The sequence below is a fragment of the Aquarana catesbeiana genome, linkage group LG05 (genome assembly GCF_042186555.1).
Source record: "Aquarana catesbeiana isolate 2022-GZ linkage group LG05, ASM4218655v1, whole genome shotgun sequence".
NCBI lineage: Eukaryota > Metazoa > Chordata > Amphibia > Anura > Ranidae > Aquarana > Aquarana catesbeiana.
The window spans coordinates 597,222,719-597,237,772 of NC_133328.1; the positions used below are offsets into that span (position 1 = coordinate 597,222,719).

Here is a 15,054-nt window from a genome sequence, read left to right on the forward strand (position 1 = left end):
TGGCAACACTCACTCCGCTACTGTATCTGTGGAGGGAGCCAAAATTGTCACCCAGGATGGACTTCAAACATGTCTGTTTTTGTTCATCTCCATTACATGGGGGGGGGGGGGGGGTAAAAGAATTAGTAGTTCACACAGGAAAGAGAACATTGTTTTTGCTGTCTGTTCTTCTCACAGGCAAGATCAACGGGTATTTTCTGTAGTTGCCAAAAATGCTCTTAACCTGAAAAATAAAGAAAAAACAAATGCAGCCACCTCATCTAAGCCTTGGCAAATAGCAATATATTTTTGGCCTACAGCATCCCCCTTTCACTTTTTTTTTATTTTTCTCCCTTTTCACCTTACTCGATCCTTCTCCAGTGCCAACCCTTTTTGAACCCTATTCCCCCAACTATAATGTTCAATATTGGCTCTATTCCCTACCTACGAGATCACAAATAACTCTATATCCCCCCAAACAAAATTAAGTAATAAAATAATCACCCAATCTTATAGGATACAACCTTGGGGTCTGGGGTCTTATAGGAGAATCTACTACAATGATATTTTTTATCTATGTTCATGTATCCTAAACTGAAATCTCTTGTATCTAATTTTAAACTGGAATTCCATGTTTGGATGTTTTTGATTCAAAAATGAATGCCACACCTTTGTAGCATCAGTGTATTGTTGACTTTTGCTCTCTTGAAAATGTATAAAATAAGATTAAATATATAAAATATTTTTGATCTTGGCCTTTAGTTAACCAGTAATGCTCTAATTTCACTAGTTAGAATGTGGATCCTGCCTTACCAACCAGCTTATTTTACGATGGGTAACACCTTAAATATTACTTCTTTTTACATTTGCAAATGAGGCACAATGTTCATTATGTATCTTTTTTTTTGACAAGTTTAAAGTAGGTTGCATTCTTATTGATTCCAAGTAAAAAAAAATGTTAAGTTCAGCATTTATGAAAGTACTAGCTGACGTTTTAGAGTCCCCTTTAAAACAAGCGAATTAAACCGATAGAGAATATTACATTGACGCAATCATCCTTCCATGCCATGTGGTACAAGTTAAATAACAAATGTATGCAGTTACATCCACCCATTGGGTTTAATAAAGGGTTTGGCTAATGTTCTGTGACAGTAATACATGCACAGGCCCTCACTAGACGAATTACACAATATAATGTTACTTGCCCCTACAATCTCAAACTTTCAGGAGACAGTCTATTTTCCTCGGCATTAAAAGAGAACACTGAGATTTGCAAAAATAATTCTTTCCATATGAGTATCTTGAAATTAGCAGAATGCTTAAAGAGAAAGGTTTAATCATTTTTTTTCTTTTGCCAATATCATGGTTTTGGAAATGAGTATTAATTTGCATGTTAAAAAAAAAAAAAAAGTTATTTTTACTAGCATCTGACATCATATATAATTATTCAGAAAAAAAATGCAATAGTAAATTTAACAATAGCCACATAAATAAGCAAAAACAGTCTATCCTGTTGAGTTAACAACCATTAAAAAGTATACAATACAGTTATATATAGTTAGTATATTAAATGCTACATTAAGTATATACATTAATCTTATATATATATATATATATATATATATATATATATATATATATATATATATATATATATATATATATTGATACTAACAAAGAAATAAAAAATTGAAAACTACAACATTAAAAATTAAAATAAACTATTGCACACTGAAATCTATTTTTTTTTTTTTTTTGTTTCATGTCCCATTGCACATGCTTTTTCATTTTTTTCCCCTATTTACTTTACAATGTTTTTCAAATAAAAAGAAAATAAACAAAATATATATATATATATATGTGAACAGAAATTTTGTAAAAAAAAAACGATGTAGCACATACAGTATAACAAACGTATCAATATGTGGTTTCTAGAAGAAGGTTTTTGTTTTTGTTAGCTCTTTAAATATTTTGTAGAATGAAGGAAAAGTACACAGCTCCAGGTTTTTGCTTTTGTTAGCTCTTTAAATATTGTGTAGAGTGAAGGAAAAGTACACAGCTCCAACCCTCCGGGTACTCCCCTCATATGCTGGTATCAGGTGCTGGCTTGGAGTCCGTCACTCCTCCACACAAGGCTCAGTATAATCTAAATGAAAAACTGCACGCAGATGACGTCTTCACAAGCAAAATTTTAACCCCCCCCCCCCGGGGGTGAAACATGTGAGATAGGTGGTCCTGGGGGTGTGACCATATACTGAAGCTTTACATACAAGTTTGCATTCCCCTGGGACTTTAAATGAAGCACATGACATCAAAGTAGTAAAAATCTATACGTATGATTACAAATGTATTAGTCCAATTATAAACAGATCTGATAGCAACAAAATACATATATAATGCTGAAATGCTGATGAGTAGCAGAAATACAATATTCACATGGATAGATTGCAAAAATCATTCATTTTATAAATAAATTGAAATGTGGCGTCCAAGTGTATAACGCATGATTGTAACAGAGCTGCATCCAAGAACACAACATGTTTTGTGTAACAACATCCACTTCTTCAGGAGTAAATGCAGGGTGTAAACAGCTCAAAATTGGACATGGTGGTGCTGAGGCTCATGGGGACATCTATCATGGGAACTGTGGCAGTGTAACCCATGGGGACCAAAGGCACTGATAGAGGACAGGCAGACTTCATGAAACGTACAAGTCAACATAGTGTAATAATACCCACAACAGTCCCATATATCCTGGGGCTGTAATTCAGAGTGTGGCCACAGTAACCCAGAGTGGCCACACGCTGAATTACAGCCCCAGGATTTCGGGATGGATGTTCCCAGGAGCCTCCAATCCTCAGCACTACCATGTCCAATTTTGAGCGGTTTTACATGCACCCTGCATTTACTCCTGAAGAAGTGGATGTTGTTCCACGAAACACGTTGTGTTCTTGGATGCAGCTCTGTTACAGTCATGCATTATACACTTGGACGCCACATTCTAATTTATTTATACCATAAATTAATGTTTTTGCAATCCATCTATGTGGATATTGTATTTCTGCTACTCGTCAGCTCTTCAGGATTATATATGTGTTTTGTTCCTATCAGATCTGTTTATAATTGGACTAATACATTTGTAATCATGCGTATTGATTTTTACTACTTTGGTGTCATGTGCTTCATTTAAAGTCCCAGGGGAATGCTTGTATGTATAGATTTAAGGATGGAGGCACATGATTATGGTTGGTGCTCCAGGCCATAATTGTTCTATACATATACTGAAGCATGTCAGCTGATTAAAGTTTTCCTGTGAAGATATCATCTGCGTGCCGCTTTTCTTTTAGATTGTACTGGGCTTTTAAACATATTTATCTTCTGTAAAAAATGTAATTACATTATGGTAAGACTAATGCCATGTACACACGGTCGGACATTGATCGGACATTCCGACAACAAAATCCATGGATTTTTTCCGACGGATGTTGGCTCAAACTTGTCTTGCATACACACGGTCACACAAAGTTGTCGGAAAATCCGATCACTCTGAACGCGGTGACGTACAACACGTACGTCTGGACTATAAATGGGGCAGTAGCCAATAGTTTTCGTCTCTTAATTTATTCTGAGCATGCGTGGCAGTTTGTGTGTTGGATTTGTGTACACACGATCGGAATTTTCCGACAACTTTTGCGCAAACCAATCAATATACGCTTATTGCGTTTTTTTTTACCAAAAATATGTAGAAGAATACATATCGGTCTAAACTGAGGAAAATAAATTTTTTTTATACATTTTTGGGGAATATTTATTATAGCAAAAAGTAAAAAATATTGCTTTTTTTCAAAATTTACGCTTTTTTGTTTATAGTGCAAAAAATATAAACCGCAGAGGTGATCAAATACTACCAAAAGAAAGTTCTATTTGTGGGAAAAAAAGGACCGTCACACGACTGCGCAATTGTCAGTTAAAGCGACGCAGTGCCGAATCGCAAAAAGTGTTCTGGTCAGGAAGGGGGTAAAATCTTCCGGGGCTGAAGCGGTTAAGGGGTGATAATGCGTGCTATCTTTGTTAGATGTAATATCAAATACTAAAATGTGTGGGAGATTTTCATGCTCTGATTGCTTAATTTATTTCTGGTACAACTAATTAATTGTAGCAAGTACTGCATGATCAATTATTGGGTGAAGAGTCACCTTTTGTGGCCTGACTTTTGTATAGTAAAGAGAGTTGAAATGATGTAGTAAAATCCTGCAACAAATACTGCATGAGGGATTTGCTTTGATAAGGTGAGGTAATCTCTTAGACAATATACTGACAATATCACGTGGTACAGCACATAGCACATGCAGTAAATCTTTGTAAAACCAACCCATAGTCTGGAATACTAGCAAATTCAGTCACGCATCTATGATTTCAGCCATGGCTGATACTATGCTACAACGGATTTACTGAACTGTATCTTCTATGACATTCCATTAACAAAGAGAGCAAAGAACAGAGCACAGTGAGCAACGTCTACCAAAGACTTCAAACTACTAATGGAATTCTGTGGATTCAGCTTATCAAATATTTGACTGATCTCTGTGTTGACAAAGCTGTAGCTTAGTATATATGCACTGAGCATTTGATATTGCCAAGTGAATCATATAATAATAGAATTTACATGTTGTGTGAGTATAATGTTAAAAATCATGTCTTATCATTTTCCATATAAAATAAAGACATTAACGCGGAACTCCATACAGATATAGAAGACACAAATTGATGCAGCTCAGTATTTATTAATGAAACATTAAAGTTCGACTCCGGAAAATTTTAAAATTATCCCTTGCCATGGAGCTGTTCATTTAGTCCAGGGAAGAAGAGAAGCACTTCAACTTACCTGAACCCCCCCAGCAGAAGCTGATCCCGCATGTTCCAACGTGACATCATCAAGACATCAGCTCTTGATGATGACAAGACCTTAGACTGCTGGAGCATGGAGGAGAACATGCTGTCTAGCAGCACAGAGGAGAGGAAGATTGGGTAAGTAAATCTATTATAACAGGTTCTCTAGTCTAGGCCTAAGCAATTAACCCTTGCGGAAGGGAGATCACCGCTCCAAGTAGATCAATGGAAATAAAACTCTCCTCAGAGTTGAAGCAACAGGTGCTGGCAATGCATATAGCAATTAGGATGAGATAAAATTCTGGATGTGTTTCACACTATCAAACAGTGCTTAATCATGATTAAGCACTGTTTGATAGTGTGAAACGTGTCAGCTCTTCTGTCCTGTGTTCTGCTGTGGCATGTATTTTTGATACCAATTTTTATGAATAAAGGCTAATTTTTGGAGTGTAGCTGTCCAGAATCTTCTCTCATCCCAATTAACCCTTGTAGTGTGGGTGCAGCCCCACTGCAAGGAATAATTTTTAGCTTTTCTGATGATGGGCTTTAAATTTTTTGTAGGTAACTGAATTTAATATCAGACCCTTGAAAGCCAATGCATGTAAAAACGGTGACAGTGAACAAGCTGACAGGAGAAGAAAGCAGATGGAAGACATAATCAGTCTCCTAGTGCTATAGACTGTTTGCTGTTCAAAATTTAGACAAAAATGTTGTATAAAAGATGTAGTTAACCCTTAAAATTAGTATGACAATATGGACTTACCCGAAGAAGTGACTGTGATTCATCCTTGGACTTGCTATCCCCTGTAGCTGAATACTGTGGTGTGAGCGGTCCTGATTTTTCTCCACTAGCTCCAGGTGTTGTACCTTGAAATCCCTTGGCATCTACAGACAAGCCATACAGAGGTCTTGCTAGATGTGCAGCTTCAACATTTGGGCTATCTCTTGAAGATTTCTGCTGCTCTTGGTTGACAGACACCGTGGTCAAAAGGCCCAGCCCTATCTGAGTATAGGATGGACTTTTCCTTAGAATGTCTGATCCTCTCCAGGCAACACTACGAAGGTCATCTACTGAACCATCAGACCAAGCTTTCTCCCTGAGCACGTCCTTGTCATCTGGCTTTTCCCTCTTCACAGTGCTGTCATATATGGCTTCTCCCATTTTAGAATCAGGAGTGACAAGATTGTACACCTTCATCTCAGTTTTTGGCTCTTCCTTGATGGTAGGTATCCCATGGGCCTCTCCACCATTGGATGTAGTGATATCAGACTCCTGGCAATGCGCAGAGTTGAAGTGATCCAAAAGAGACTGAGTGTCGGCTGCTGTGAAGCTGCACTGTCGACACTTGTAGCAGTTGTGAACCCTCCTAAAATGAAAACAACATGACAACCATGATGTAAAGGCAAGTTTTTAATCTAGCTTATAGCTTATAGCAACAATATTTATATTTCTAACCTTTCTGACATCATATCACTTTGTGATATCGCTGACCTTTAAAGTGCATCTAAACTCAAAAATAAAAAAGTAATACATTGCAGTTTCATAGTCCTTAGATATGGTGGCTACGTTAGTTTTCAGGCTAAGAATATTTTCCACAAGTACAGAAGATACCTGGAATGAACAAACAAGCTGACCGCACCTCAATGACATCAGTCTTCACAAAGCTTTATTGTTTCAGTACAAGATCACAAAAGGGTTTGCCAAGACCAAGCCTCACTTTGACATGTTTCATCCAAAAAAAATCTTAATCATAGAGATATCATGTGAGGCTTGGTTAAGGTGGACTCTTTTCTGATCTTGTTCTGAAACCATAAAGCTCTCCATCAGCTGGAACCTGAAGTCACAGAGATGGGCAGATTGCGGGTTTTGAGCTGTGCCTTCCTTTAATACTGTACAGAAGATACCTGACCTCAATTTGAATCCTGGTTAGTACACTACCTGCATGGAGTTTGCATCTTCTTTGCATCTTTTGTGGTTTTCCAGGTGCTCTGTTTTCCCCCCACACTCAAAAGGCATGATGGTAGGTTAATTGGCTCTATTTTCACCCAAGTATGTATATGAATGCATATGAGATGATGGGACTTAAGATTGTAAGCTCCTTGATGGCAGGGACTGATGTAAATTGGACAGTATGTAAAAGCGCTGAGTAGATTTTCGGCACTATATATATACCTGTAATAAATAAATACACAAAAAACTGATAGATTGCTGCATCAACACAAGTGATGTTGATACAGCGACCTCTCCCGCTGAGACACTGTACCCCCACCAGAGAACACAGATCAGCGCTGCAGCCATTGGCTGCAAGCACTGATTGAATGCAGCCCTTCCGGAATGCCCATTCAACAGAAGCTAGTTGTTAGACTGGCTTCTGTAGTACATACAGCTGAATACCTGGACTGAAAGTTGTCCATTTCCTGCTGAACCAACCGATGTTCGGCTTGTGTGCACCAGGCTTTAATGCCTAGCAATTGAAATGTAAAGCTAAAAAGAAAAGTATATGAAACATAATCATCAACATATGATACAGCAAGCAAGGAAACATGCCAAAAACGACTTCTATTGAATAGTACAGGTTAGTGAAAAGACTGGAGTTCTCCTTCAAATGTGTCTGTTTGCTCCATATTGGCACTATAAATCCAATAAAGTTAAAGTATTCAAGTGAGTTTGAGCTGTGAGCTAGTTAAGTATTTGGCATTTTTCAGAGTAGAGTAGGGACTGGCCAGAGAGGGATTACTTTGATTCAGTTGGCCAGCTTGAACACGTAGAGCAATATATATTGAAATGGGTTGTCTACTTGAGTTGTCTTTTATTTTCCCACAACAGCTGTTTAGCAAGGATACTTACTAGCTATTGAAAGGGAAAGCTAAAAAAGAAAAGCATATGAAGTATAATCATCAAAATATGACATACAAGCAAGAAGGAAATGTCAAAAATACTTCTAAGAGCACAAAATAGGCAATCACATAAGTATCTCACTTATGATGTAAAACAAAAAAAAGGTTCACATATAATACTGTATGTTTTGCCAATAGACGGAGAGCCTTATCCACCTACTGATAAGGTTACACAATGTTCTCTGGGGTGATGTGAGGCATTAAATGATCTTTAATGTAAGACACGCTGTGAATAATGAGAAATCATACAGTTACAATGAGTCCATTAGCACGCTGTATTGCATTCTGTTTACTGACATCCAGAGTTATGTCTCCCCTGATATCTCTATCGCAGGTTGGTGCTTATGTATTTGTAAAGAATTATTTAATGGAAGACTAGACAGGTTTAGCACACAATTGGCACAAAATCATGTTGCTGTCAAGTCGATAAGAAAGTTCTATTGTTTTAAGTGTAACTGATGAATTACAGGCTGGGTGAAGGCGGTGTTGTCAGCCTTCAACTAGCAGACATCACCTCTCCTTCCACACGCCATTAAGTGCCAAAACATGATCGCTGTGTGACAAAGATAAGAAAACAGCCCAGGATCATTACTGAAAGGACTTATTTTTGTTTTTCTTGTTCAGTAAGTGGCATAACACACAAATAATCTAGTGAGCTTTGCCAGTGAATGTTGTCCAAGGTAGAACTCTGAGGCTTGAACTATGCTCCACCTTTCACACCTAAAGTTAGATACTGGATTAAAGGGTACAAATAACCAAATTTTGTTTTTGGATAATATTTTGAATAAAGAAGGTAAAGAATAAAAACCCTATCTGCATAGTCTAGAGATGCAATAGGAAACAAAAAAAAATCTCAAAAAGAGGAAACCAGCAGGCATGTGCACATCTGGACTGCTGGACTAGCGGCACTATTGAGAGACTCAGAAAGGTGGATTTAGTTGAGTTTATCTTGCTTCACAGGGCGAAAAAAAAAAGAAAAGGAAGGAGCTGAGTTTTAACCCTTATGGATGCTATTTAGTTGTCTTCCGTGGATGCATGTGTCTTCATCTGGATGCTCTGAACTTCTACTGTAGGCTATTGTGGTCCCTAGTACTGTCCTATGTAGCTGTCAGGAAGAGTTTTGGTGTGAGACAGAATCTAGTGAACGAGAGAAGCATTGTGAAAAAAAATGATGAATCAGGTTGCACTGTATCATTTTAAGTGTAACCAAAGGTAACCTAAGTGAATCTAAAGGTGAACTTCAAGCAAGCAGTTGACATGGGCCTTTTTTAACATCAGAAGGTGATTGAAATTCACACTCATCTCATACAGGCAAGAACAATTCCATCTACTCATTTTTTTTGTATTTGAAAATTTCTGTAACCAGTACGGTGATATAGACAGCCCTGCCAGACCGCAAACCCTGATCTTTGACCCATAGCAAAAGACCAGGCTTGGCCAAAAACACAGGTCAAACCATAACACTTTTCTGCTGATTTTACAATACAAGAACAGAAGCACACGTATGAGCACCCTCTCCTGCTTTCAGCACATGCACCCTGCGGCAAAGCCCAACTGGCTCCGAGGTCTGACTTTCCAGCAAGTCATGAGCCAGCATGGGCACCCTGACCGGTCTTCAGCTACAGAGTCCCATATGCCACAAACTGCGAGACACTGTGTGTTCTGATACCTTCCTAATGGTTAACTTTTTCAGTAATTTATGCTACAGTGGCTCTTCGATTGGAAGCCTTCGCTCCCCAAATTCATCAATAAGCCTTGGTTGCCCATGACCCTGAAGCCAGTTCGCCGGTTTTCCTTCCTTGGACCACTTTTGTTAGGTCCTGACCAATGCAGACCGGAAAATTCCCACAAGAGCTGCAGTTTTGGAGTTGCTCCAGCTATTAGTTTTGGCTCTTGTCAAAGTCACACAGATCCTTACGCTCACCCAATTTTTCTGCTTTCAGCACCGCAACCTCCAGGTGCCATTGTTATGAGTTAATCAATGTTACTTTTCAGTGAAGATTATGTTACCCTGGTGTGTGTGCATATATACATATATTCTGTGCATTTTAGGGTTTTTTTTTTTTTTTTGGTGTTGGGGGGGTTAATATTTCTCTTTGTTTCATTTTATTTTATTATTAATATTTTTTTATATTTATGGTTTATTTAATTTAGATTGTGATAGTATTTTTTTTTTTTTACTAACATATAAGCTATGTACTGTATATGTCAATTCGACTCAATGACTGGGCTGATATTGATGTTAGACAACAGGCTTGAGGAAGAGTCAAGCTGAAGGACCTAAAACTGTTGCAGTTTTGCTGTCTATTTTCAAGCTACTTTACATCCCCTTGTATATTGGAACTGCGGATGGGTTCCAAATGGCAGCACCACAATTGGAGCAGCAGGTATGGGGAACACCCTACATTTATATACAGTATATATAAAGACCAAAGAGTGCAGCCCTTTTTAATGTTCAAATGTCATTTATTCTAATACATCAGCATGTACATAAAAACAGTTCCACCCTTCAGCAAGTGCATGGTGAACATGATAAAGGGTGGAGATGCCTTAAACTGTCTCTCCATAATTTTTCATTAGAATAAAGGACTTCTGTGCTCTTTGGTCTTTATACATGAAGAGGTAGAGTGTAGTCTACTAACTATGGCACTAATATATATATATTATATATATATATATATATATATATATATATATATATATATATATATATATACACACACACACACATGCTTCAAAATTTGTTTCCTCTACCAGTTCTCTTAAATTACATAACCTGTTATTCTTCTACACACTGTGCAACCAAATGCAGCGGACTTTCTGCCTAGCTGTCGGGACATCTGCTCCCTATTCTCCTCACCGCTTTGATGTATTAAAGTGCAGTAGATCTAAATTCATTTAGGTTGCTAAAGCACAGTGTATTGTATACAGTTGCCTTTTTTCCATCTTTTTTCCATCTATTTTGCATTTTAGTGATGCCACCTTAGGAATGTGTGAGAGACGGGAAGGAACAAGCAAGCTTTGACACTACCAGGAAGTGCCAAGACTTTGCACAATTAGATTGGTGTGTTGATGTATGTGTGTGCATATACACTATATTACCAAAAGTATTGTGACGTCTGCCTTTACACACACATGAACTTTAATGGCATCCCAGTCTTGGTCCGTAGGGTTCAATACTGCGTTGGCCCACCCTGTGCAGCTATAACAGTTTCAACTCTTTTGGGAAGGCTGTCCACAAGGTTTAGGAGTGTGTCTATGGGAATGTTTGACCATTCTTCCAGAAACGCATTTGTGAGGTCAAGCACTGATGTGGACGAGAAGGACTACACACATACACACGCACATCAACACACCAATCTAGTTTCGGCACTTCCTGGTAGTGTTAAAGCTTGCTTGTTCCTTCCCGTCTCCCACACATTTCTAAGGTAGCATCACTAAAATGCAAAATAGATGGAAAAAAAAGCAACTGTATACAATACACTGTGCTTTAGCAACCTAAATATCATCCAGTTAGGATTTAGATCTATTGCACTTTAATACATCAAAGCGGGGAGGAGAAGAGGGAGCAGATGTCTCGACAGCTAGGCAAAAAGGCAGCTGCATTCGGTTGCACAGCGTGAGAAGAATCACAGGTTATATAACTTAAAAGAACTGGTAGAGGAAAAAAAAATTTAAGCTCATCTTTGTCATCGTTTCCTGACCGATCTGTAGCTGTGTAGTGGAAACCTGTGAAATGAGGTTTTTTCCACATTACTGCATCAAAACATTACAGCAACACTTTCATATTCAACCACAAATACAAACAGAGCTAGAAGTGTATAAAAAACAATGACACTCTGCTTAATACAGGAAACTAATGTGATTCGGTAGTACACACAGAAATTTCCCTTTGCATCGGTTATGCTACATTCAGTAAATTATCTGTACTTGTCATGCAGCCAAGCAGAGCAACTCACAAAGGATATTTAGAACAATCATGATGATCCATTCTCTTGAAAACAGTGACAATGTGACCACTTTGTATGTATTTCTTAAATTTTTTACTTTTCTGCAGAGACAATATTTGAACTGGAAATTTTATAACCCATTATTTTGAGTTTTCTTCACATAAGGCCATAGCAAATTATTTGAAACACTGTTGTAGAAAGTTTATATTTCTAAATGAAGGCAGCAATAGCAATGCTTTAAAGCAAACCTTATGCGGTCTGCTTATCTTGCATCTCCCCCTTGTAAGAGCAAATATATGCAATTGTTCCACAGTGCCTGCAGCTACAGAGGTTAGTGAGTACTTGCTTCAAAGCCCATTTACAGCTTTATCATTTTTAAATATATGATTGCCCATTGCCTGGCCCCGTCAAGGCACCCTGTTTTCTGTAGACCGCCCCCACCCCCCGTTCTTAACGCATATTGTTAGATAGGTCAATTCGCTTGGTCGCTGGCTGGTTCGTAAGTTTGAACTTGGAAATCTCTTTGTATTTGTTTGACATGCGTCGCCCTTGCAGTGCTCCTTGCTGCAATAGACCAGTTATGGGAAGGGGCATTGGCCACTTGTTTGTATTTTGAATATATTAGTCAGGCAATGCATTGACATCTTTGTTGCCATAGTGCTATGTGCTGGGTGTTCAGTGTGCCCCTGTACCTTTAAGGAGGGATGAGCTCCTTCTAGGCCACCTGTCCTCACCTATCCATTAAAATGCATGTGCTTCCATTGTGGAGACTCATGAGTCAGAGTTAGGGACTACAGAAAGCAGGGTGCCTTGACAGGGCTTGTAGCTTACACATGTATTTGCAAATGTGTGCAGACTAAACCCCTGTTCTTAATGCATATTGTTAGACAAGTCAATTCGGTTGGTCACTGGCTGGTTGGAAAGTTTGAGCTTGGAAATCCCTTTGTATTTGTTTGACGTGCATCGCCCTTCCAGTGCTCTTTGCTGCAATAGACCAGTTATGGGAGGGGGCAGTGGCCACTTGTTTTGTATTTTGAATATAGAGGTTAGTGAGTACTTGCTTTAATACCCATTTACTGCTTTAGAATTTGTAAATATATGAATGCCCATCACCAGGCCCATAGTTTAACTTTATAAAAAAAGTGTACCCTGAAATATGTACATTTGTCTTGAATTTGCCCCGTGAAAAAGCAGTGCACTTCAAGTCCTAGAACCTTATAGCTGTTTATCTGAAGTGTGAGGTGACTCTGAATGTTAGTCTCACCAGATTTGGAGTGATATTTAGTGATTTAACTACTGTGCTGCTCACTGTTGTCTTTGCTGGAGAAAAATTCGTACCTGAGAACCTGCAGTGCAAGAATCTCCCTGCTTCTGCTTCACTCATTCTGTGGATCTGTGCTTCTTCCGCCTCTTCTGCAAATTCTTAACCATTGCCCTACCAGCCATCAGGTTATTAGTCATCAAGGGGCAACTCTGACATAAAAAAGCAAAGCCCTGCTCCTCTACCTCAAGGTGGTCTCTGAACAAATCATGGTAACTCATTCATTGGAAAAAGGGAGTCCAGTCTATGCTGGTGATAAGTCCTTTTTTAAGGTACCCACAGTACAGGTCCCTTTTTAATTGTTAACATTCACATGTATACCTAAAATTAAAAAAAAATAATAATTATTAAAAAAAAATGTCCAGTCCATGTTTATGTTGGTCTGCTACTCTCAAGCTATTACTTAAAGATTAACTCAGAGAAAGTATTGCATTGTCTGAAAGCAGGCTCCTATGAGCCACAATCTATTACCTACAACAAGCAGGAAAGCAATCAGTAATGTTTTCCTACCTAGTTGAACAGCAAAATGACTGATTTCATTCGAGAAGGGTAAACTAAACCCACATCCACATTTTCTTTGTTGCCAGTAGCGAGTGAACTGTATAATTTGTTTGTTTTACCGCTGTTCTGCTTTCTTGAATCAATAGCGTACACACTTCTAGCTCAATGCAGGTGAAATGTCAAGATATCAATCTGCGAAAAGCGGGAAGACAGGTGAGCAAACTAGGCAGTGAGGTGGAACCATTTGGAGATTGCTCTGGTTGAACGTCTTCCAGATTATGTCATAGCAAAATCCCAGAGTTACACTATTTGTGAAAGGAATATTTCCATACTCTAACCTGGAAAGAACTCAGGGCTAAGAAAAGGAGCATTGTAAACTCGAAAAATCGACCAAGCCTGGGTTTTGTAGGTCTAGACAGAATTTCCACATTGAGGACTTCATAAACACTCTAAATGGAGATTATTTTTGATTTTATTTTTTGCCTAGAAGAGAGTTGTAACTTCTAAGACAAAAGCAAATTGCCAACTTTCTGCTGTGGAAAAAAAAAAAAAGAAAAAAAAAAAAAAGAAAGCAATTTGGCTTCATTCTGCCAGTTTGGCTAAGGGTAATTTATGGACTAATACAGCATACTTGCCATGTAGTTTAAAGTAGAAGAAAACCCCAACTATAACTTTTCTTACAAATGTTATCTTCCCATTACTCCTACCTATCCTGCCTAACCTGTATAAAAAAAATGTGTGCACTTGACCTCTGGAAGATTTACCGCTTTTCATGACCAGGTCATTTTTTGCAATCATGCTATGCTGTACATAAACTAAATTTATATAATTTTTTTCCCACAAATAGAGCTTTCTTTTGGTGGTATTTTATCACCACTTTTTTGTTTTTTTTAATTGTGGTATAAACAAAAAAAAAAAAACAACAATTAAAAAAAATAAATAAATAAATTTAGGCCAATATGCATTCTGCTACATAATTTTGGTTAAAAAAAATACCAATAGGTGTATATTTATTGTACAAAAGTTACAGTGTCTACAAACTATGATATGTATACTGTTTTTTTTTTTTTTTTTTTTATATTAGTAATGGAGGTGATCAGCGAATTAGAGTGGGACTGCAATATTGTAGTGGACAATCTGACACTAACTGTCACTTTGTGTACTGTGTGCTGTTTTCACTAAGGGATGTGCTGAATTGAAGGGAAACAAAATCCAGCACATCCCCACTGACATGACAGAGCTCTGCCTTGTTTACATAGGCAGATCTCAGTCCAGTCTGTCTCCTCACCGATCAGCGGGTGGCAGCGGGCATCTATTGCCCGGCACCCGCTGATCGAATAATCACGGCAGAAGCGGCATGCCCCCTACCCAGAAGAACAGAATCATGTATATATACGAGATTCTGCACAATGGCCGTCCTGTAGCAGTAAAGCTACTATGGGGTAGTTGTTAAGTGGTTAAACTGCTCTGTCCATTCATATGTCCCTGCAGCTTTGGCTCCTCCATGTCAGTGAG

General features: G+C 38.2%; 1 protein-coding gene across 3 annotated transcripts in view; it reads right to left on the reverse strand.

The window, feature by feature from the left end:
- TRPS1 (transcriptional repressor GATA binding 1) overlaps positions 1–15,054 on the reverse strand; it is a 431,723-nt gene that overhangs the window by 216,975 nt on the left and 199,694 nt on the right. For all 3 annotated transcript variants that reach the window (XM_073632171.1, XM_073632170.1, XM_073632172.1), the window contains one exon: positions 5,633–6,236. In XM_073632171.1, coding sequence (XP_073488272.1) covers positions 5,633–6,236 — 604 coding nt within the window. The remainder of the gene's footprint in view (positions 1–5,632; positions 6,237–15,054) is intronic.